Source organism: Penicillium canariense (assembly GCF_028826845.1).
Source record: "Penicillium canariense strain IBT 26290 chromosome Unknown utg000008l_segment0_segment0, whole genome shotgun sequence".
NCBI classification, from domain to species: domain Eukaryota; kingdom Fungi; phylum Ascomycota; class Eurotiomycetes; order Eurotiales; family Aspergillaceae; genus Penicillium; species Penicillium canariense.
This window is the reverse complement of record NW_026622735.1, coordinates 1,513,473-1,532,894: the sequence shown is the minus strand read 5'-3', so window position 1 is coordinate 1,532,894 and position 19,422 is coordinate 1,513,473. Positions and strand designations below refer to the sequence as shown.

At 54.7% G+C, this 19,422-nt stretch overlaps 8 protein-coding genes across 8 annotated transcripts; 6 read left to right on the top strand and 2 right to left on the bottom strand.

Moving 5' to 3' along the window:
- Positions 1-97: 97 nt before the first annotated feature.
- Positions 98-1,399, top strand: N7482_010495 (L-threonylcarbamoyladenylate synthase; the record flags this gene model as incomplete). Its single annotated transcript, XM_056692619.1, has 1 exon — positions 98-1,399. The coding sequence occupies one exon, from the start codon at positions 98-100 to the stop codon at positions 1,397-1,399; it is 1,302 nt and encodes a 433-aa protein (XP_056538576.1).
- Positions 1,400-2,085: 686 nt separating this feature from the next.
- Positions 2,086-3,156, top strand: aah1 (adenosine deaminase; the record flags this gene model as incomplete). The annotated part of the gene is made up of 1 exon (XM_056692618.1): positions 2,086-3,156. One exon carries the CDS (start codon positions 2,086-2,088, stop codon positions 3,154-3,156), a length of 1,071 nt encoding a protein of 356 aa, XP_056538575.1.
- A 324-nt stretch (positions 3,157-3,480) lies between these two features.
- Positions 3,481-4,017, top strand: N7482_010493 (uncharacterized protein; the record flags this gene model as incomplete). Its single annotated transcript, XM_056692617.1, has 1 exon — positions 3,481-4,017. The coding sequence occupies one exon, from the start codon at positions 3,481-3,483 to the stop codon at positions 4,015-4,017; it is 537 nt and encodes a 178-aa protein (XP_056538574.1).
- A 370-nt stretch (positions 4,018-4,387) lies between these two features.
- Positions 4,388-5,356, top strand: N7482_010492 (complex I 24 kDa subunit family protein; the record flags this gene model as incomplete). The annotated part of the gene is made up of 3 exons (XM_056692616.1): positions 4,388-4,498; positions 4,606-4,896; positions 4,970-5,356. 3 exons carry the CDS (start codon positions 4,388-4,390, stop codon positions 5,354-5,356), a joined length of 789 nt encoding a protein of 262 aa, XP_056538573.1.
- Positions 5,357-6,625: 1,269 nt separating this feature from the next.
- Positions 6,626-14,696, bottom strand: N7482_010491 (putative SNF2 family helicase; the record flags this gene model as incomplete). The annotated part of the gene is made up of 8 exons (XM_056692615.1): positions 6,626-7,172; positions 7,237-8,651; positions 8,727-12,576; positions 12,635-13,396; positions 13,455-13,593; positions 13,821-14,178; positions 14,257-14,467; positions 14,518-14,696. The coding sequence occupies 8 exons, from the start codon at positions 14,694-14,696 to the stop codon at positions 6,626-6,628; spliced, it is 7,461 nt and encodes a 2,486-aa protein (XP_056538572.1).
- A 643-nt stretch (positions 14,697-15,339) lies between these two features.
- Positions 15,340-16,267, bottom strand: N7482_010490 (putative polyadenylation factor subunit CstF64; the record flags this gene model as incomplete). Its single annotated transcript, XM_056692614.1, has 2 exons — positions 15,340-16,157; positions 16,216-16,267. The coding sequence occupies 2 exons, from the start codon at positions 16,265-16,267 to the stop codon at positions 15,340-15,342; spliced, it is 870 nt and encodes a 289-aa protein (XP_056538571.1).
- A 175-nt stretch (positions 16,268-16,442) lies between these two features.
- On the top strand, positions 16,443-17,546 carry N7482_010489 (prohibitin subunit PHB2; the record flags this gene model as incomplete). Its single annotated transcript, XM_056692613.1, has 4 exons — positions 16,443-16,611; positions 16,667-16,735; positions 16,798-17,153; positions 17,223-17,546. The coding sequence occupies 4 exons, from the start codon at positions 16,443-16,445 to the stop codon at positions 17,544-17,546; spliced, it is 918 nt and encodes a 305-aa protein (XP_056538570.1).
- A 377-nt stretch (positions 17,547-17,923) lies between these two features.
- Positions 17,924-19,189, top strand: rmt2 (protein-arginine N5-methyltransferase; the record flags this gene model as incomplete). Its single annotated transcript, XM_056692612.1, has 1 exon — positions 17,924-19,189. One exon carries the CDS (start codon positions 17,924-17,926, stop codon positions 19,187-19,189), a length of 1,266 nt encoding a protein of 421 aa, XP_056538569.1.
- Between the last annotated feature and the right edge of the window lie 233 nt (positions 19,190-19,422).

Here is a 19,422-nt window from a genome sequence, read left to right as displayed (position 1 = left end):
TATCGTTCACAGTGTGCGCTTGTTCATCAAGCTGCTGTTCCCCCGAGTCCTTGCTGGCAACGGTGGGCGCAGTCTTGCCCGCTTCTTTACCACTACCATGGGGGCCTCTGAGACACGGGTTGTGTCTGTCCAGCGCCTCAACGAGGGACCGGGAACCCGGTCCCTGGCTGAATGGTGGGCTGATGAGAAGAAGAGTCAGACCCCCGAGTCCAAAGCTATTGAGGAGGCTGCCCAGTTCCTTCGCACCAGTGATCTGCCCGTCGCATTCCCCACAGAGACGGTATACGGCCTTGGCGCAGATGCCACACGCAGCGCCTCTGTCCGGGGTATCTACCGCGCGAAGCAGCGACCCTCAGACAACCCGTTGATCGTCCATATCGACTCCCTTGAGATGCTGGGTCGCCTGCTGAACCCCAGTCCGCGCCCCGGAAGCCCTAACTCAGCCAAAACACGGCACATGTCCATTCCCCCGATCTACAACCCGCTTCTCGAACGCTTCTGGCCAGGCCCGTTGACTATCATCCTCCCGAACCCGTCTGGATCTGCGCTGGCCCCGGAAGTGACCTCCAACTTGATGACCTTTGGCGTGCGCATGCCATCCTCAGTCCTGGCCCGTCTGCTCATCCATGTCACCGACCGACCGCTTGCCGCGCCCTCAGCCAACGCGTCGACGAAGCCCTCTCCGACTACCGCACAGCATGTCTACCACGACCTGCACGGCCGGATTGACCTGATTCTTGATGGTGGCGCATCCGGCGTTGGTGTCGAGAGCACCGTTGTCGACGGGCTCTGCGATCCTCCCGCCATCCTGCGACCCGGCGGGATCGGCATCGAAGAGCTACGCAAGTGCGCCGGCTGGGAGAATGTGACTGTCGCGTACAATGACGGCACCCTCGACGTCAAAGAGGTCCCGCGCGCACCGGGCATGAAGTACCGGCACTACTCGCCGAAAGCCCGGGTCGTGCTTTTCGAAGCCAGCTCGAACCTGGCCGGCGTGAAACGCCACGTGCAGAAGGACCTGCAGGACAGCGCGATCGGCGCTCACAATATCGGCATCGTGCGCACGCGCAACTGGCCGCAGGGCCTAGGTCTTGCGTCGGACGAGGTCCTGGCCAGCACGCTCCAGCCCGTGTCCTCGGCCATCGAGAACCTGCTCAGCTTCCCGGTTCCTGTGCAGGAGACGGGCAGTCCGAGCAGTCGCACCAAGCTCGCGTACGACTACCACCTCGGCTCGGATACTAGTGCCAATGCCCACGGGCTCTTTGCGGCTCTGCGGGCGCTGGATGAGCTCGATGTCGATGTGATCTACGTGGAAGGTATCTCTGATCGGGACGGCGACTTGGCGGCCGCCGTGATGAACCGGCTGCGGAAGGCTGCCGGCACGGAGATGAAGGTGTAGCCTCTTTTCTTTACAATCGCCCATCGCGTCCCTTTCCAAACCTATCCTCCCTTAGACGAATGTTGGATGCTAGACGGTCGTAAATGGGCCTGAATGTGAATTGAATGACGATTACGTATTTCCTTGCTGCTGGACTGCGGGGTATCTGAGATAGAGTTTGCGTTTGAGGAGGGGAAGTCTTGAGGGGACAGGTTTCTGCATGTTTTTTGTATGAGCGCGCAGGTTTATTTTATTTTTAAGAATCTGACATGCATGCATCTGTTGGACTTGCTTTCTCCAGTAGTCCAGTCAGAGTACTGTACTCCGTATTGCAGTCGTCCCCATCGGAGACCGCCGATCTACGGACACGCAAAGCTTATCGCGCGTGCCTGAGTTGTCTCATTTCACCCGCCGATAAGCCCACCAGTGGGCCTGCGTTTTCGGGTTTGTACTTGTGTGGATTTAAGCCTGCCGGAATATCACTAGCGGCCCTTAAATTTTTAAGGAAACAGAGCCACTGCCCCGCTCGATTGGGTAACCCGGAGTGGCGCTATACATCTAGCCATCGGTGAAACGCATCCATATATAGCTGCGTCGCCCGCGTATACCCCATTTTCAGGAAATTTTGGACGCAAAGAATCCTCCTTTCTTCTCACGCACCCTAACACCGCCCTCCCATAATTCTTCCTCCTTCTACTCCGCCCACCATGTGCCAATCACCGCTCCACGACTTCCTCCACGGCCTCCCCAAGTGCGAGCACCACGTCCACCTGGAGGGCTGTCTCACGCCAGAACTTATTTTCCACCTGGCCTCGCGCAATGACATCGCCCTCCCCAACCCAGCCGACAACCCTGCCTACGCTTCCATTGCGGCTTTAACAGCTCGTTACGAACATTTCACCTCGCTAGACGACTTCCTCGCCTTCTACTTCGAAGGCATGGCCGTGCTACGCACCGAGCAAGACTTCACCGACCTCGCCTGGTCGTACTTCCAAAAGGCGCATGCCGACGGTGTGCACCATGCAGAAGTCTTCTTCGACCCGCAGGTGCACCAGAGCCGCGGCGTGGCCTACGCGACCATCGTGGACGGCTTCTCAGCGGGTTGCAAGCGCGCCGAGACCGAGCTGGGCCTGTCCACACGGCTGATTCTGTGCTTCGTGCGGCATCTGCCCGTGTCCTCGGCGAAGGAGGTGTACGAGGAGTTCCTGGCGCACAAGCACTTCGAGTCCGGCGTCGTGCACGGGCTTGGCTGGTCGTCGACTGAGGTTGGCCCGCCCAAGGACATGTTCCGTGAGCTGTATGCGTCCGCGGCGCAGAAAGGCGTCCCGCTGACGGCGCACGCTGGCGAGGAGGGCGATCCGACGTATATCAGCACGGCGCTGGAGCTAGGCGCGACGCGCATTGACCACGGCATTCGCCTGGTCGAGGACCCGGAGCTGATGCAGCGGGTGGCGCGCGAGGGCATTCTGCTCACGGTTTGTCCGCTGTCGAATGTGCGGCTGCGCTGCGTGAAGAGCGTGGAGGAGGTGCCTATACGCAAGTTCCTGGAGGCGGGCGTGAAGTTTTCCATTAACAGCGATGACCCGGCGTACTTTGGTGGGTATATCTTGGATAATTATTGCGCCGTGCAGGAGGCGCATCAGTTGTCTATATTAGAGTGGAGGATTATTGCGGAGAATAGTGTGCAGCAGAGCTGGATTCCGGATGAGAGGAAGGCCGAGCTACTGGAGCGCATTGAGAGCCATGTGAAGCAGCATATGGTCGCGGCTGAGGCCTAGCTGGGTGGCGATTCAGAGGGGAGATGGGGGGTGTACACTATTGGGGGGGGAAATGCATGATGATACCCTGTGATTGACGATTCAACATTTTCGTGTATATGGTTTATTTCAACGTTTAGCATACACCTTGTATAGAGGATGAGCATGGACGGTTTTTCTCTTGTGAGATCCTTCAAGTCTAAGGAGCCCTTTAATCGCAATAATCTGACGGATGCTTCAAGTACATCAGTTTCTGCCTGATGAATCTGGCACTCAATACAGCCACCACTCGGGAGGCCATCGCAAACCCCTGCAGCTTGACAACGCAGCCTGACTGCAGTCTAAATGTCCCGCCTCCTCTGCTCCATCTGGACTCTCACCAGGCCTACGCTCCATCAGCAGACTCAAAATCAAGTATCTCGGCATCTCTGCGCTGTATCATCCCGAGTCGCGCCTCTACAAACAGCTATTGCCCCCGTCCGAGGAGGCCTCCTCCAGCGTCCCTTCACAGCACCGTACCCCATCTACAACGGCAGCATGTCTACCTCCACATCTCTCGACCGCTACAAGCTGATCTTCTTCGTGCCCCCGGAGAACCTCGAGACCTGCAAAGCAGCCATCTTCGCGACGGGCGCAGGCTCCTTCCCCGGCGGCAAGTATACCAAATGCTGCTTCCAGACGCACGGACAGGGTCAGTTTCTGCCAAATGAGGGGGCGAATCCGGCGATTGGAGCCGTGGGCATGGTGGAGCAGTGCGAGGAGATCAAAGTCGAGATTATGTGCCTGGGCCGGCCGGTGATGCTGGATGCGGTGCGGGAGTTGGTCAAGGCGCATCCGTATGAGGAGGTTGCATATGAGGTTTATCGGATGGAGGATGTTTAAGCAGGGAAACGGTGTGCGTGGTGGATGGTAAGGTTGGTGCTGGTTTTGTAGTTAGTTGGGGGAGGATGGGGGTGCGGCGTCATCCCACGATTTGTGCTTCTGCAGGGTCAATTGATGAAATGTGATCATTAACATCATATCGCAAGTCCGTCATGAATGAAACAGTATTAATTGACCGAGCTTTTGTCGACTAGCGAATATCCCGAATTGCAAGAGGTCAAGTTGCCTGACCGGCGGTGATGCTAGGCGGGAGTAATCTGCTCGCGCTGATTGGCCGACCGCCCGCAAAACGTCTCAGCTAACTTCGATCCGCTCCTCTTCTCCTGCAAGTTCAGCTTCATCCACATTGACCCTCCATTCCACCTGCGCCATGGCCTCGAAACTCCTCCCCCGGGCCAGCCGGCTGCTGCGCCCTTTTTCCACCCCTCAATACAGATGCTTTTCCGCCGCTCCTCAAAGGCTGAGCGATTCCCTCGCCGTGGTACGCATCTCCATCCAGGACCACCCCTCTAGACCAACGCCCGCGCAGGGTCGGGGCAGTCGGAAACTACAGGAGATGAAGAGCTAACAATGGCCCTTGTCAATTAGCACCGCAATAAGCCTACCAACAACCCGACCATTCCGTTCACCTTTTCTGAGCAGAACCTCAAGGTCGCCGATGAGATCCTCAAGCGCTACCCACCCCAGTACAAGAAGGCCGCCGTCATGCCCCTGCTGGACCTCGGCCAGCGCCAGCATGGCTACACCAGCATTAGCGTCATGAACGAGGTCGCCCGCATGCTGGAGATGCCCCCAATGCGCGTCTACGAGGTCGCGACCTTCTACACCATGTACAACCGCGAACCCGTCGGCAAGTACTTCGTGCAGATCTGCACTACCGTAAGGAATCCCACGTTTGCTCATCTCACAAACCCTGTTTGGGCAATCAGTTGACTTCTATATGTATCTGTAGACCCCCTGCCAGCTCGGCGGCTGCGGCTCTGACGCCATCGTTAAGGCTATCAACGAGCACCTCGGCATCACCCCCGGCCACACCACCGAGGACGGCCTGTTCACCTACATCGAGGTCGAGTGCCTGGGTGCCTGCGTCAATGCCCCCATGGTTCAGATCAATGACGACTACTACGAGGACCTGACCCCGGAGTCGATCAAGACCCTTCTGACTGCATTCAAGGAGTCGGCCACCACCGGCGCCAAGCCTCCTACCCCTGGCCCGCTGAGCGGGCGCAGCACCTGCGAGAACAGCGCTGGCCTAACCAACCTTCGTGATGTGCCGGAGTGGAATCCCGAGCTGATGATGCGCAAGGACAATGCTCTCGACGGTGAGGCCAAGCAATAAGCAGGAGAACAGAGAGTGTTCCCATCATTTTCATTTGTGAAAGAACCCAAGACTTGAAGCCGTGAATGTGAATGAAAGGATGGAGAATAGATTTTATAATTGGGGGCTTACTGGTGACGAGCCCTATCGCCGTGCTGCTTGCTGCTCAGCTGGAGCCGAGCCGAGCAGGGCGAAAAAAAGAATTAGATGCACCCGGCGCCCTGCATCTGCACAATTATCTTTTTCAGGGCGTCTCGTTTGTTTGATTTGTTCACCATGTACAGTACGTGGCTCTGGATCGCTTCTGCGAGGGGGCCTGCAGCAGATCCAGCCGAGTCACTAGTTATCGGCACCGATACACTTGCAACTTCTTTAGTTTCAATGATTTTCAGCTCGGAATAAAACTTTGGAAAGCCGTAGAGTATGATGATCTTCAATTCCATTATATCTCCTGGGGTTTCGAGGAGCAACCAACTGTCCGGAGACATTGTCCTAATAGGTCACCACATATCCCAAACCAAACTGATTTAGCCAGCATGCAAGCAGGCATATCATGATGATGCTCATTAAATGCTGACAGGGATGGTCTCACCCGCGTCAGTCATTAGTAGACACCGTAAAGCGTGGCACTGGAGTAACGATGATGTTGACAACCTGGTTTGGGCTAATTGTGCGTGCCCGACATGGCCTTGTCTACTTGTGCATGATGGCCGTGGCCCCGACACCTAATAAGCTCGCCCGTCGGGTGCGTCGCTTTTATGCTCGTCACTCTCCTCCGCCGCGCCTGTCCGCCCCGTCCGCTCCGCTCCGCTCCGATCACTACCCCATGGTGGTTTAGCATTATTTCTCATCCAGGAATTTTCATTTCAGTGGCTGGAGTATGTACTCCACGCAATCGTCATATTTCATGAAACCATTACCAAAAACCTCTCAGGTATCTCCCGTAACAGCACAGAAACAGAGGGCCTCACAAACAAGTAATGAAATGAAATGCACCCGCTCTACCTCAGGCCTGAAATAGGTACAAGGAAATATGAAATTGAGATCGACAACGTCCACCTCGTGTCGCAAGGGACGAGGCCAATTTGTGAGAAAACGCAATAATCTATCCGTATGGGTCTCATGTACAAAGCACCGTTTGGAGAATGTAAAAATCACACAAGCCATGACTTCCATCTGTATCCGTGATGTTGCTCCCAGCGTATGGGTCGACCATAATCTGACTTTATCCCATGGCCCAGGGCTAATAGACGCTGTAGGAGATATCTTCGTTTCACGTCCCACTTGTGTCTAAGTCTCATCCTCAGCGTTAATCTCCATGGGCATCTCGGTGTCTGGCCGATCTTCGGTGGTCATTAGAACGTCCGCTTCTAGCTCCACGACAATGTCCTGCAGTTGGCCAACCAAATGAGGGTCTGGGAGGGATCGAGTTTTGGTAGTAACTTCTTCCTGCGGCAGCTGCTCCGTCAATCTCTCCGGTGGAAGCTGCTCCGTCACTCCTTCCTGTGGAAGATCCTCAGTCACTTCTTCCTCGGCATCAGACAACCTCGTGAAGTCAAGTGAGTCGCCCTCGCAACGTTCATCTGTCGGCAGAATGTCTTCTTCGGCGACTTGCAGAACGTCGACACCACGCTGAATGACAGTCGTGGACGTTCTCTCTTGGAAGATGGTGACCTCGGCGGTCCTGCGTGTCAGGAGATGGTATGTGTGGACTGTGCGCTTCTGCCCACACCGGCGGCTTCGGCCGATTGCCTGGGTCATCCCGGCTTCATAGTCGTGCTGGGTAGATGCCAGGAGAGGCGACAGGAAGAGGATATGGTTGGCGCATTGCAGATTGCTGCGATCGAATTTCAGTTCAAGTTCTATCAAAAGTGATATCAACAGCTTCAGGAGTAACTTACAGTCCGGCAGCCATCACACCACCGAGAAGGAGGATGAGGACTTTCGGTCCTATTGGCTTATCCTTCGTGTCCTTCTCGGTATTCTCGCTCCCTCTCTTCCTCTTCAGCTCCTGTTCATTCACCTCCAGTTCTCCGTCCACCACCATCTCCGTGCTCCGCTTTGACGGCTTTGACTGCTTTGACTGTTTCGGCTGCTTCAGCTGCCTCGGCACGGGGGTTGCCTTTGGTTTGACAAAGTCCATGATGGCCATCGGGGATCTGTTCTTGGCCATACGATGATCAATATAGGCGGCAGCGAGAGCACGGGAGGCGTGGATCATTGTGTCTTCAAACTGGACAAACAGCAGCGCCTTTTCACCCGTTGGGATCCCTTTGATGATGTCTACCAAGGTGTCGAGCTTGCTGCTTTCCTTCACAGCAGCACCAATATCGGCACAGAGTCCATTGATTTGCTTGGACTCGCACGCGGATGCGCGACATCCCGTCGCGACGCACACTCGTTGCCCGTCTTCCGGCTTATTTACGTCTTCCATACAGCTCTGGCAGAGGCGGTGTCCGCAGGTGCGAATGATTGTGATACCGCTTCGGCCCGTAGAGTCGTGCCATTCTGCGCATCTGTCACAGGGGTGAACGGGCTCGATTTGCAGACGGCGCATGGCCGTGAAGAAACGGATTTCGCGGTTGCTGGCAACGATGGATTCTACTACCATGAAAATGTCTCTGACGAGGTCCTTTAGGACAGCACTCGTCTTCCAGGCGTTGAGCCTCTCCTTGAACCTTTCAGCGGAGAGGAGGATGATCTTGCGAGGCTTCTTCCACGCTGTCTCGCTGCTGCTTCCAGTTGATCCCTTTCCGGGCTTGGTGCGGGACTTGGGTTGTGATTCAAGTGGTTCATCGGTGACTCTCTTCAACTGTGCTTCTTTGGCCTTCGTCGGTCGGATCTGTTTCAGTTTACCATCAACCTTGTCCTTGATGAGTTTGTTGTACAGGGCATCTTGGGACCATTCATTGAATGTTGTAAAGATGCCTTGGAAGAGGGATCGAACTGTCTCCACCGTGTCCTTGTCCCCAATCTTCTTCGCGAACCCCCCAGCATCTCGAGCATCCGCCGGCTCTCCATCATCCCCCAGCAACGACTGCCAAGACTGTTCACCCCGGTGGGGATCGGACAACACGACAGAAGCCATCTTCGCCAATGCTTCCAGCTTTTCGCGGTGGGAATCCCTCATGGCCTGCTGTGTTGATATGTGCTTTATGCAATTATTGGCGCCCCATGGGAACTCCGTCAACATTGCCGATGTACAGCACTTTATCAGTGCCTCAGATGGCGAGGAACTGTTGGTCAGAAAACCATTCAAAACCGTGTGCAGAATGTCGAGATCTGCCCCTGGGATCTTGCGGACGCGGCCCTCTTCCTAAGAGAATCGGTCATACAATGCCTGGTATATTTCCTTCTCCCTCGGGAGAAGGTCGGACATCACGAGGTGCACTTCCATGGGAATTGCAGTGATAGCCGCTATGTTCTGACGAGCGAAGCGATCAAGAAAGCGCTGTGCATGTATGCATCGATTATCGTACCAAGAATTGCTGCGAGGCGGCTGGTCATTCCGAAATGCTTCCACTGTGGTGTAATTTCTGCGAGCTGCCTTCAAACGAGGGTTCGAGGTCAGAATATCGCCGTCATTGTCAACACCCAAATGAATGCCCAGGTGACGAGCAATACTCTTCACATCGGCGAACTCGCCCAGAGCCGGTGTTCCAGAGAGAATCCATTTTGAACGCGAGACCAGAGACAGAATGGAGAGATTTCGCTCTTCATTGGAGTACGTGTACTCGTCAACTACGACTCGGTTGAAACTGAAAGCATGGAGCGGCATGCATGTAATGTCATCCATGGAGGGGACCCGGTTGCTTGTTGGAGCCGGAATGTTGAACTCCTCTCGGTCATCCCATGGCTGTTTCTTCCCGTCGCGAGTCTTTGACATTCGGCCACGCTTGTGTTTCTTGCTCGCAGGCTCTTCGGCGTCATCCTTCTCCAAGGCTGCAGGCTTATTACCAATCGTGGAGTTTGGTCGCATCGGAAAGTCATCACCTTCATCAGCGGAATCACCGTCTGGAGCGATTGCTTGCAAAGGATACGGCCCTTCTGGAGGACTATTCGCCTCGATGCCATCTGGGGAGAGATTGGTCGAAGGATTTTCAGGAGACGGACAATTTTCAGTACAATCGGGAGTTTGTTGAACGGAGGTGCAAGAAATTTCTTGAGACTGACTGTGTGCGACGGTCTCAGTACCCGTCTCGTTGCCTGCCATCGCTCGGGCTTGAGCAGCCGCCAAGGCTGCGCCGCGCAGACGGCAAGACGGCACATATGTGGAATTCGCCTGTGTTCGCCGCAACCGTGATCGCCGAGCCCACACATGCTGCAAATACCCTTCGGGTCCCTCATCTTGCAAGACTGAAACAACCTCGCGAAGTGATGTGTTCGCATCCTTGAACCAGCTGTCGAAGCTGCGACCCGGTCTATCAGGTACTTTCGGCGTGCCCGTAAAGTACTGCATGGCTCGATAGTAAACCGGACTGTTGAACAACGACCAGGGAACAAGAATGATATCTGCTTCGCGAATCTGCTTGACCGAAATTTTGCTGAATTGATGGGTGGTCGAGAAGCTCAAGACCTTGTACTTGGTCCCGAGAAATTTGCCAATTTCGTCAGCCCACTGTTTGTACACACTGAATGGGACAACAAGAAGAGTTGCTTTCGTCGCAACCAGCCCATGGATTTGAGGGGCGTGGTGCAGCCGGTGGGAATCCTGCTCGTATTGGGCGTCAATCACCGCAAGGATGATTGCAGTCTTGCCATATCCAACCTCATCACATAGGACACCGCCTCGCACCACTCTGGGCATGCTGACTTTGACTTCTGCGCGCCAGGACATCAGCGGCAAGTGGGCTTCTTCTGTTTCCTCTTCGACGAACGGTAAAATCTCTTCGTCTTCTTGAGAGACCATCCAGCCAAGGGATCGGAGCTGCTCTGGACGCAGCTTGAGCTGAAAGTTCGGGGGTTGGTGATGAGCGTTATCATGCTTGTTGTCAAGCAAACGAAATCTCGGGTGGCTGGCCCTTCCCCAGTCATACGTGTTGCCAATCAGCCTCCATTTTGCCTCAATGCTGGAGTGATCTCCGATGTGTCCAAGCTGCCCATAGGCTTGGTGTGCCAGGGACTGGATGTTGAGAGCAAAACGCAACTCAGCGTTAGCAGCTTCATCGATCCTGCGCAAGAGGACAAAGGGAGCTGGCTTTGACTTGGCGGCGCGCTCATAAACAGCGGCGCCGCGAGGGTCCTCATACGGGATGACACGTCCCTTCTTGTCGCGGCCCCAGAGAATACCAGGAGCTGGAGGGTCGCAGGTGTGGCAGATCGTACTCTTGTCACTCGGGCGTTCGGCGCCGACGGTGATGTTGTTCCAATCCCGGAACTCCGTCCGGCTGGCAATTTTCTGAACCGCCCAAGCGACGCCCCGTATTTCGGCGTTGGATTTCTCGAGACTCACTACTTCCCAACAAGTGGAGGGAGATGAAAGAGAGGGCAATAGTGCCTTTGACAGGTTGAGAGAGGCGGCTGGTGCTGCGAGCGAAACCAGCGAGACGTATGATTCCCGGCAGTCGTTGCTTCCGAGGCTGATTGTGGGACCAGGCTGTAGGCTGCGATAGACGATCTGGTCGCCCACTACCGGGTCCAAAGCCGCAGCTGGAGCACCGGTCCAGGCTCGATAGAACGCATTCACTTCGGTCGGTTTGGACGTGACGGCCGATGCTCGCCATTTGTGTGACAGTTCGGCGATGGTGATGCGCCTCGAATACCCCGCAAGACGGTTATGCTCGAACGAGAACACGCACGAGTCAATAATTGGGTTGCCAGTCTTGTTGGGATCGAGGAAGAGGTAGACGGCAGGGCAGATCGCAGTGGCCTCCTTCTTGTACAACGACGCCAGGGCTGTGCCACAATCAGGAAGCCAGGTGTACAGGCCACGAATATCAGCATCTAGGTGTTCAGCATCATCATCATCGCCTTCGACCAGAATCTGGGTCCACACCTGCATGTGGCCGATAAGCTTTTTCTTGATGCCAATCTCTGCTTCGTACGCCCTCATCTGATCTCCGATGCCGGAGATCCACAAGGGGAACTGGGCACTAATGGGAGCAGAAATTTCCCATGAACCATCCAGGAGAGATCCTGGCGTCGGGGTCAGGCGAGCAATCGGTTTACCGACAATCTCTCGCATGAGGCACTGAGCTGGAGCACTTCGTGGAGCCTTGGCGAAGTACAGCCACTGGAATCCATCACGGCGGATCTGCAACTGCAGCCTTGAACAGTCGCCTTCGTAGACGACAGTCCAGATGTCGGATCGCTGGATGCCGTAGAAACGGACAACTTCAGCGAGGGCAGACTGGACGGTCTCGATGAAGTCTTGTCGGGCGAGATCTGCGCCGTTCTCAGCGGTGATGGTGTCGTCACCTGGACTGCCATGGTGCCAGATCTCACCTTTTATCTTCTCCACGCTCAGGTTCCCATCACAGTGGGTCTTGCTGGGAATCTTGGCAGCTTGTCTAACCTGAGGGTTCGGAGGGTGACTGACGGGAAAGTTGGCGAGAAGATTTTCGAAGTCGGTAACTGACAGACCGGACAGCATGAGTCTCATAGGCAACACGCCTTTGAGAAATTTGATGAAGTCCAGTGGGGGGCTTCGCAGGGAGGTGGGTGCCGGCAGGGGTCGGTAGGCATGTGTCGGATTTCCAGCACAGGAATCGCATGCACGGTGCCCACAGAGATTGCAAAAGACGAGGTCTTTCTTGATCACAGACTGTCCTTCGCAGAAACAGAACTGAGCACTTTCAGCCCCGCGCTGCAAGAGACGGTCTTGTTGGTCGAAAGATGGACTGGAATCCTCGATGTCGACCGGGATGAGGGTGTTGTTGTCCCCATCCACAACTGCGAACGGCGTCAAATTATCGTCAGTCCGGGCGAGGGCATCAACAGGTCTGGCTTCGCCTTGGTCCAACAATTCATATCCCAGAATGAGAGCGGAAAGCATCGCCGCACCCACGACAGTGGATGTCATGGCGTTACCGGCCAGGTCTTGTAGATCTCTCTGTGACTCGCGAGTCAGGATGATACGGTCTAGCGGAAGCCCCTGTAGAGAGAGAGCCTCTAAACCAGACAATGGGCCTCCTCGCGTTGACAGAAAGGGCATACCCTTCGGAGTGACGCAGCCAATGACTCCGGTCGAGATAGACGATCCCTTAGCACGATCCACACCTTGAGTTGTATCAAACCAGCGCCTAATCCGTTCATCTGTTAGTTATTCATCGTATATCTCGCGGATTTAAGATCACTGACTCTTTGTAGTTGGTGTCGATGCCATGCGCTACACCCATGAGAAAGTTGATATCGAGGGATTCCCAAACGCGCTCGGTTTGTGACACAAAGAAAGAGCGCCAGTAAAAGTCTGGGGGCATTGATACCATACCCCCGGCCTGGGAACGGCTGATGGGCCGTTGACCTCCTAACTTCTCCTTCGCGCGTAAGTTCTCATGCCGGAGCTGGAATTTGTCCCAGTTGGACCCAACACGACTTGCCTTGGCTGCGAGACGTGTAGCAAGATCCTTCTGGATCTGCTCAAGACGGCGGTCATCTTCCGGCAGAAGGAACATTCCGGCGGGCGAACTCGCTCGACGAATGAACTTCTGCATGAGGCTCCGGAAGGAAGAGCCGAGTTCGTTGACGCTTGGTAATGCCTGACCGATCATTGCCGTATCCAGTCGGTGAGTGTCCATGGCCACCATGTACCCCCTCCTACGAGTCTGGGGTATATAGTACTCTTTCGAGTCTATAATTTGATGGACAGCTAGATAGCCGGCTGCTGCCCAGATTTTGGCGAACTCGTCCCAGGGGGCAGTACAAACGTTCTCCAAGAGGATCAGTCGGGGACGATATCGTTTGGCGTACCGCAGCAGACCGTTGAAAGTACTGCCAGACTCGCCGCAGTCTTCGAGAAGCTTCTGTTTGTTATTCAGTATTGAGAAATCGACGCACGCGGTCCCAGCGATGAGGATGTCGAGATCACCAGGTATGGGTTCCAGTGACCCGTATGCCGTCCGACTGTGTGTTAAGTCAGCGATGGTTTCGTGTACAACCAGTGAATTCATGTAGCATTTACGCTTTCTTTTCCCCTAATTCCAAAATGTCTTGGAAGAGAACAGGGGGCTCAAAGTTACGTTGAATATAGGCTTGTTTGAACGGGACGATCTCACAACTGAAGGCGTGTAAGACCCGGAAACGCTGGTCCGTACCAAGACCTATGATTGATTCTCGGAGTCAGTGATTTGAAAGTAGCAAACGGTGGAAAGGAAGCAGAATAAATAGTAGCAGAGAAGGGCATGGAGGAATGAAAGGAAAGGCGGGTCAATAAATTGTGGTCAATTAGTATGCCATGCGACAGAGCCAACGACGATGAGGCGGCGACGCGCAAGACCCGCCACACCCGCATCGAACCCAGGGGAAACAAGTATGGGAAGGAACTCACCCTTTTGGATCATCTCCATTGCTAAAATTGGGCTTTCAGTGCCCGAGCAGACCGTTGCTACCCGCAGTGGGCGCTCCCCCAAATGCTTTAGGACTTTAGCAAAGCCCAAAGTCATCGCCTTCGAGGCGAGGTCCTGGAAAATGTCTTCCAGCGTATGCATGGGCGACAGGCGCAGGTCAAGATACTTGCAACCACTGGTAGCTCTTGATCGCAGCAGTTCGGGGATCTCAGGCAAGTCAGCACCATTAAACACAAGCTGCTGCTTCTCATCCTCCTCCTCCTCCTCCTCCTCCTCCTCCTCCGGAACCTCCTCGGGAACATGGCCGGCTTCGGCGCCCTCGGCCCCGGCCATAATGATCTGCTCCTGTCAGTGAACTCATCTTTTCAAATAAATCTCTCTCGCTCTCTTTCATCTTCCAACCGGAGATTTACGTACGGCGAGGCAGCCAAAGCTGCTTGAGATGCTCTGAATAGGGCACGATCCGGTCACGTGCGATAATTGGTGCTTATCGCATTCCGGCAGAGAGGGTTTCGGAAGAATAAAGCTCCGGTCGTTGCGGAAGAAAGAAGTCCCGAAGGCCGAGGTTGGGCTTTTTAAGTGAGGCTGGAAAAGCGGGTCCAAGCGGGTCCGTTTCTGTTGAGCTGCTCTATTGAGCCGTCACTCGGGGTATAGGGCTTACATCTTGTCGCTGCCTACCTCACCCCATCGAAACTGGCCCATTCAAAAAGGCATCCACTCCATTGCCTGCCATTTATCTGTTTATACGCAATCATACTGTTCATGTTCAGGGCCATGAGCCCATTGTCCTGGCCTTTGAGATGACGCGGATTATTAATGAAATCGTGGCACATCGGGAAGTGTTCCACGCTTGACATTAATGCTCTATAGTGCATAGATGCTAGTTACAGTAGCACAATTTAAGCACGTTACCTGCCAATAGTAGCATTAGTTCTAAACACAGTCAATGAGGATGTGAAAGGGAATCAGGAGGGTGTCAGGTGCCTTGCGTGAACTGGCAAGAACCTGGTCGTGAATAGATGGACGTATACGGCTGGAGGATTAATAATTTAATGCGAACGACCGCCGCGCGAAATCAATCCTACCAATCAATTTTGAAGCATTCCAGATGATACCTTAGTTCGGCCGAGCACAAAGCAGCTACAGCGCGGCCGGCGGCAGTGTTACGAGGCAAACGACAGGCACCGATGAATGGATAACTCGTAGGTATAGGATGGCTAGCTACAAATGCTTATGGATACTCGGAGAGCAGCATAGCTGCCCGGACTGGGAATAAAAATAATGAATTGTTTTAAAAATACAGCTAGGTTGAAGCTGGTATGCAAGATATCCCACCAGAAAAGATCACTCCGTTGCGCCGCCCTTCGCCTCGTCAAGTACAATTAGTCAACATGGAAAGGAAAATGAAAACGTCACACAGCCATGCCGATTCGACCGCCCGTCCAAGGCAGGAGATAAGGTCTCGCACAGGGACCCTTAGGCGGTAGGCGGTCATGGATATTACCGCATACCACCCTGCATCAGCTGCTGCCGCAGAAGCATGACTTGACTCCTCTCCATCGGAGGCAGGGCATCAATAGCCGACTGAGGCATGCTCAGTACTTGCTGGAGCAGCTCTTCTTGGCCCGGAACCTGGGGCGGCGCCGCAGCTTGCGCAGGCGGAGGAGCGAAAGGACCAGCGACGGGCGGTGTGCCAATTTGACCGGGAACGCCATATTGCTGGTACTGGGGAGCAGCTTGGGGGGTAGCTTGAGGCTGGGCCGCTTGCTCAACGATGGATCCCAGAAGCTGGTACTCGACCAGGTTCATAAGCAGCAGGGCCTGGAAAATGGCATAGGCGAGCTGCGGAGCTTGGCGCAACAGCTCGGTAGCGCGAGCGGGATCCGCCACAGCCAGAGACTTCATTTGTGAGAGAACATCGAGGAGTTGGTTAGGAGGGAGAGAGGCGAGAGTGTGCGAAATGGCGTTAGGGCAATCGAGATGGGGTGGAACCTCCACGCCCGGTGGCAGAGGAGGAAGTGGTGCCGCGCCAGGAATCGGTTGCATTTGTGTAGTCTCTTGCTCAATTTGTGCCTGTTGGGGATAATCCGCTGGTACAGAGTCTTTCTCATTGTTGTGTGGCCAGTCGACACGGATCTTGCGACCCATAATCTCGTAGTCGTTCAGGTTGCGCACGGCAGAAGCTGCTGCGTCGGCATCGGCAAAGTCTGCAAATCCATATCCCTTTGGCTTGCCTGTGTCTGGATTCATCATCAAGCGAAACTTCGTCACGGTTCCAGCTGTACTAAGGATGTCTTTGACTTGCTCCTCCGTGAGATCTGCATGATCGTTAGCATTGCACGGCAAGCACGAGCAACGTGGAAGTCCGAGACATACTGTAGGGGATGTTCCCCAAGAACACACTCTTTCCCGTACGATCGGGGGCCATGGCTGCGATGGCTGCGATGCTGTTGGTGAAGCGTCGTTGAAAGTCAAAGCTGCTCCCAGACGCGAACGAAGAGACAGATTCTGCCGGACTTTGGCCGACCGCCTAGTACTGGACCTTCTTCGAACTCCCGTCCTCACCCACTTCATCTTTACACCTTCACGAACAGCCTCACAACATGTCTCAGAATCAACGGGAGGCCTGGGAGCGAGTGCAGCTCATGCTGCAAAGGCGCAAGGGTGGTTTTGGCGGAATTCCCGGTGGTGGCCGCGGTAGCGGCATGGGTCTTGCCGGTCTCGTCCTGCTCGGCGTGGGCGGCTGGGCGATTTCGAATTCGCTGTTCAACGGTCCGTTGCTTATATCTTGGGTGGCAGATGATTCGTAGCTAATATGCCTATCTAGTTGATGGTGGTCACCGTGCGATCAAGTACTCTCGAGTGGGTGGTGTGAAGAAGGAGATCTTCAGTGAAGGTATAACAACTCCGCAGAGGGAGCACACGAGCTCAGAACTAATACCTTGGGAAACTATATAGGAACTCACTTCCGGATCCCCTGGCTCGAAACCGCTATTATTTACGATGTCCGCGCGAAGCCGCGCAACATTGCTTCCTTGACCGGCACCAAGGATTTGCAGATGGTCAACATCACCTGCCGTGTCCTGTCCCGTCCCCGAGTCGATGCTCTGCCGCAGATTTACCGTACCCTCGGCCAGGACTTTGATGAGCGTGTTCTGCCCTCAATCGTGAACGAGGTTCTGAAGAGTGTGGTCGCTCAGTTCAACGCCAGCCAGCTCATTACGCAGCGTGAGAATGTCGCTCGTCTGGTTCGAGAGAACCTGGCTCGCCGCGCTGCACGCTTCAATATCGCCCTTGATGATGTCTCCTTGACTGTAAGCGCACCTTGGTTTTTCGCGTTTCGGACAATTCTAGATTCGCTACTAACACCTATCTCTCGCTAGCACCTGACCTTCTCCCCCGAATTTACCGCTGCTGTCGAAGCCAAGCAGGTTGCCCAGCAGGACGCTCAGCGTGCCGCTTTCGTTGTCGACAAGGCCCGCCAGGAGAAGCAGGCGTTCATCGTGCGCGCCCAGGGTGAGGCTCGCTCGGCCGAGCTGATTGGTGACGCGATCAAGAAGAGCAGGAGTTACATCGAGCTGCGCAAGATCGAGAATGCCCGTCAGATCGCACAGATCTTACAAGAGGCTGGTGGCAAGAATAAGCTGTACCTGGACAACCAGGGCTTGGGTCTGAATGTCAATGTGGCTACCGAGGATACCAAATAAGTCACAGTAATTGGGCGCAGGGGCAGTGGGATCATGTACAAATAGCTTGTTTAGGAGCATCCAAATGTTGTCTCTTCTCTTCTAGCTTGTTTTTGTCGGTAGTAGAAAATCGTTGGTAAGGTAGTACTCCGTAGGTCTTCTGTCGATGCTGACGTCGGGCGAACATATATATTGCGGCGGGGACGAAGGCGGCGAGCGGAGGGCTCTACCAATTTTTTTGAGCTTCCGCCATTTTCAGATCAGCAGCGCCAATGAATCGAGGAAGCTGAGCTACTTCGGTGAGTTCCTGCTCCGAAAGAATTCTCCAAGCAATTCTCCAGCTTACTTTATGTTCACAAATGTTTTGCGACTAATAGACTTCCAGAAAAACCTCCAACATGAACGACCCCACCACTGGCGACCCTCAAGTCCACCTAACGGAGATCGACGTCGACCTGGACATCCAAGAGATCCTGCTCGCCGCCTCGCAGCATGATATCCCCAAACTTCGGCGCCTTTGCCGCACACAATCTTCGTTGCCGGACGCAGCAAACGTGAAAGACCCGGAGACCGGTTACTCGCCCCTCCATGCCGCGATTGCGGCCTGCGAGCCTGATGAGGACGAGCAAGCGAACGGCACGAACAGCAGTTCTGCACCCGGAGAGAACGAGCAACTGAACTCAGGCGTTGAAACGGTCAGGTTTCTACTCCAGGAAGGTGCTATTTGGAACGATCTCGACAACAACAACGAGACTCCAGGCTGCCTGGCGCGGCGCATTGGAGCGCCAGAGCTGTACGAGCTGATCGTGGACGCCGGCGTGCGCGCCGAGATGCTCCTGAACCGCTTGGATGAGTACCAGGCGCTATCAGAAGACGAGGACGAGGACGAGGACGAGGAAGAGGGTGGCGCTGGGGAGCAGCCCGACGACGCGACAGCGCCTGAGCTTGTCCAAGCCTCTACAGAACAACCTGCCGAATCCGAATCCACCGGTCCGACGAACCCCGAAGTGAGCAACCAGACCTATCTCTCCTCCACCCTCTCCATCAACAACAATCGAATCCTCGACTCAGACCAAAACGGCGTGATGATGCGCTGGGAAAGCGACATCATGCTGAAGTCTGCCAAGGCGCTCCTCCCCCGCCCTGGACTCAAAGTTCTCAACATCGGCCACGGCATGGGCATTGTGGACTCCTTCTTCCAAGACCAGTCTCCCGCCGAGCACCACATCATCGAAGCGCATCCGTCCGTGCTGGCCGACATGAAGTCTAAGGGGTGGGACAGCAAGTCCGGCGTGACCATCCACGAGGGCCGGTGGCAAGATATTCTCCCGGCGCTTGTAGGCGAGGGTGTGACATTTGACGCGATCTACTACGACACATTCGCTGAATCCTACGCGGATTTCCGCGACTTCTTCTCCGAGCAGGTGATCGGGTTGCTGGAGCAGGACGGCAAGTGGGGCTTCTTCAATGGCATGGGAGCTGATCGGCAGATCTCGTATGATGTGTATCAAAAGGTTGCGGAGATGGACCTCTTTGAGGCGGGCTTCGATGTCGAGTGGGAGGAGATTCCAGTGCCCAAGTTGGAGGGCGAGTGGGAGGGTGTGAGGCGGGCTTACTGGGTTGTTGAGAATTATCGGTTGCCGCTTTGTCGGTTCATGGATTGAGCAATATACAAGTATACAAGTTACACTTGGTCTTTAAGGAGTGAGATGTTCTAACCGACCGAATAGTTCAAGTCCATGGAACGATACTCCAAGTTACGAGGACCAGCCGGGAAATATCTGAATAGTACCAAGTTAAGCTACATACTGAAAGTCAAATCCCTCAGCTTATGCGTGGGAAACGCATGTGCTTCTATGAAGACAGACATACGGAAAACGTTCAAAAATAGCTATGC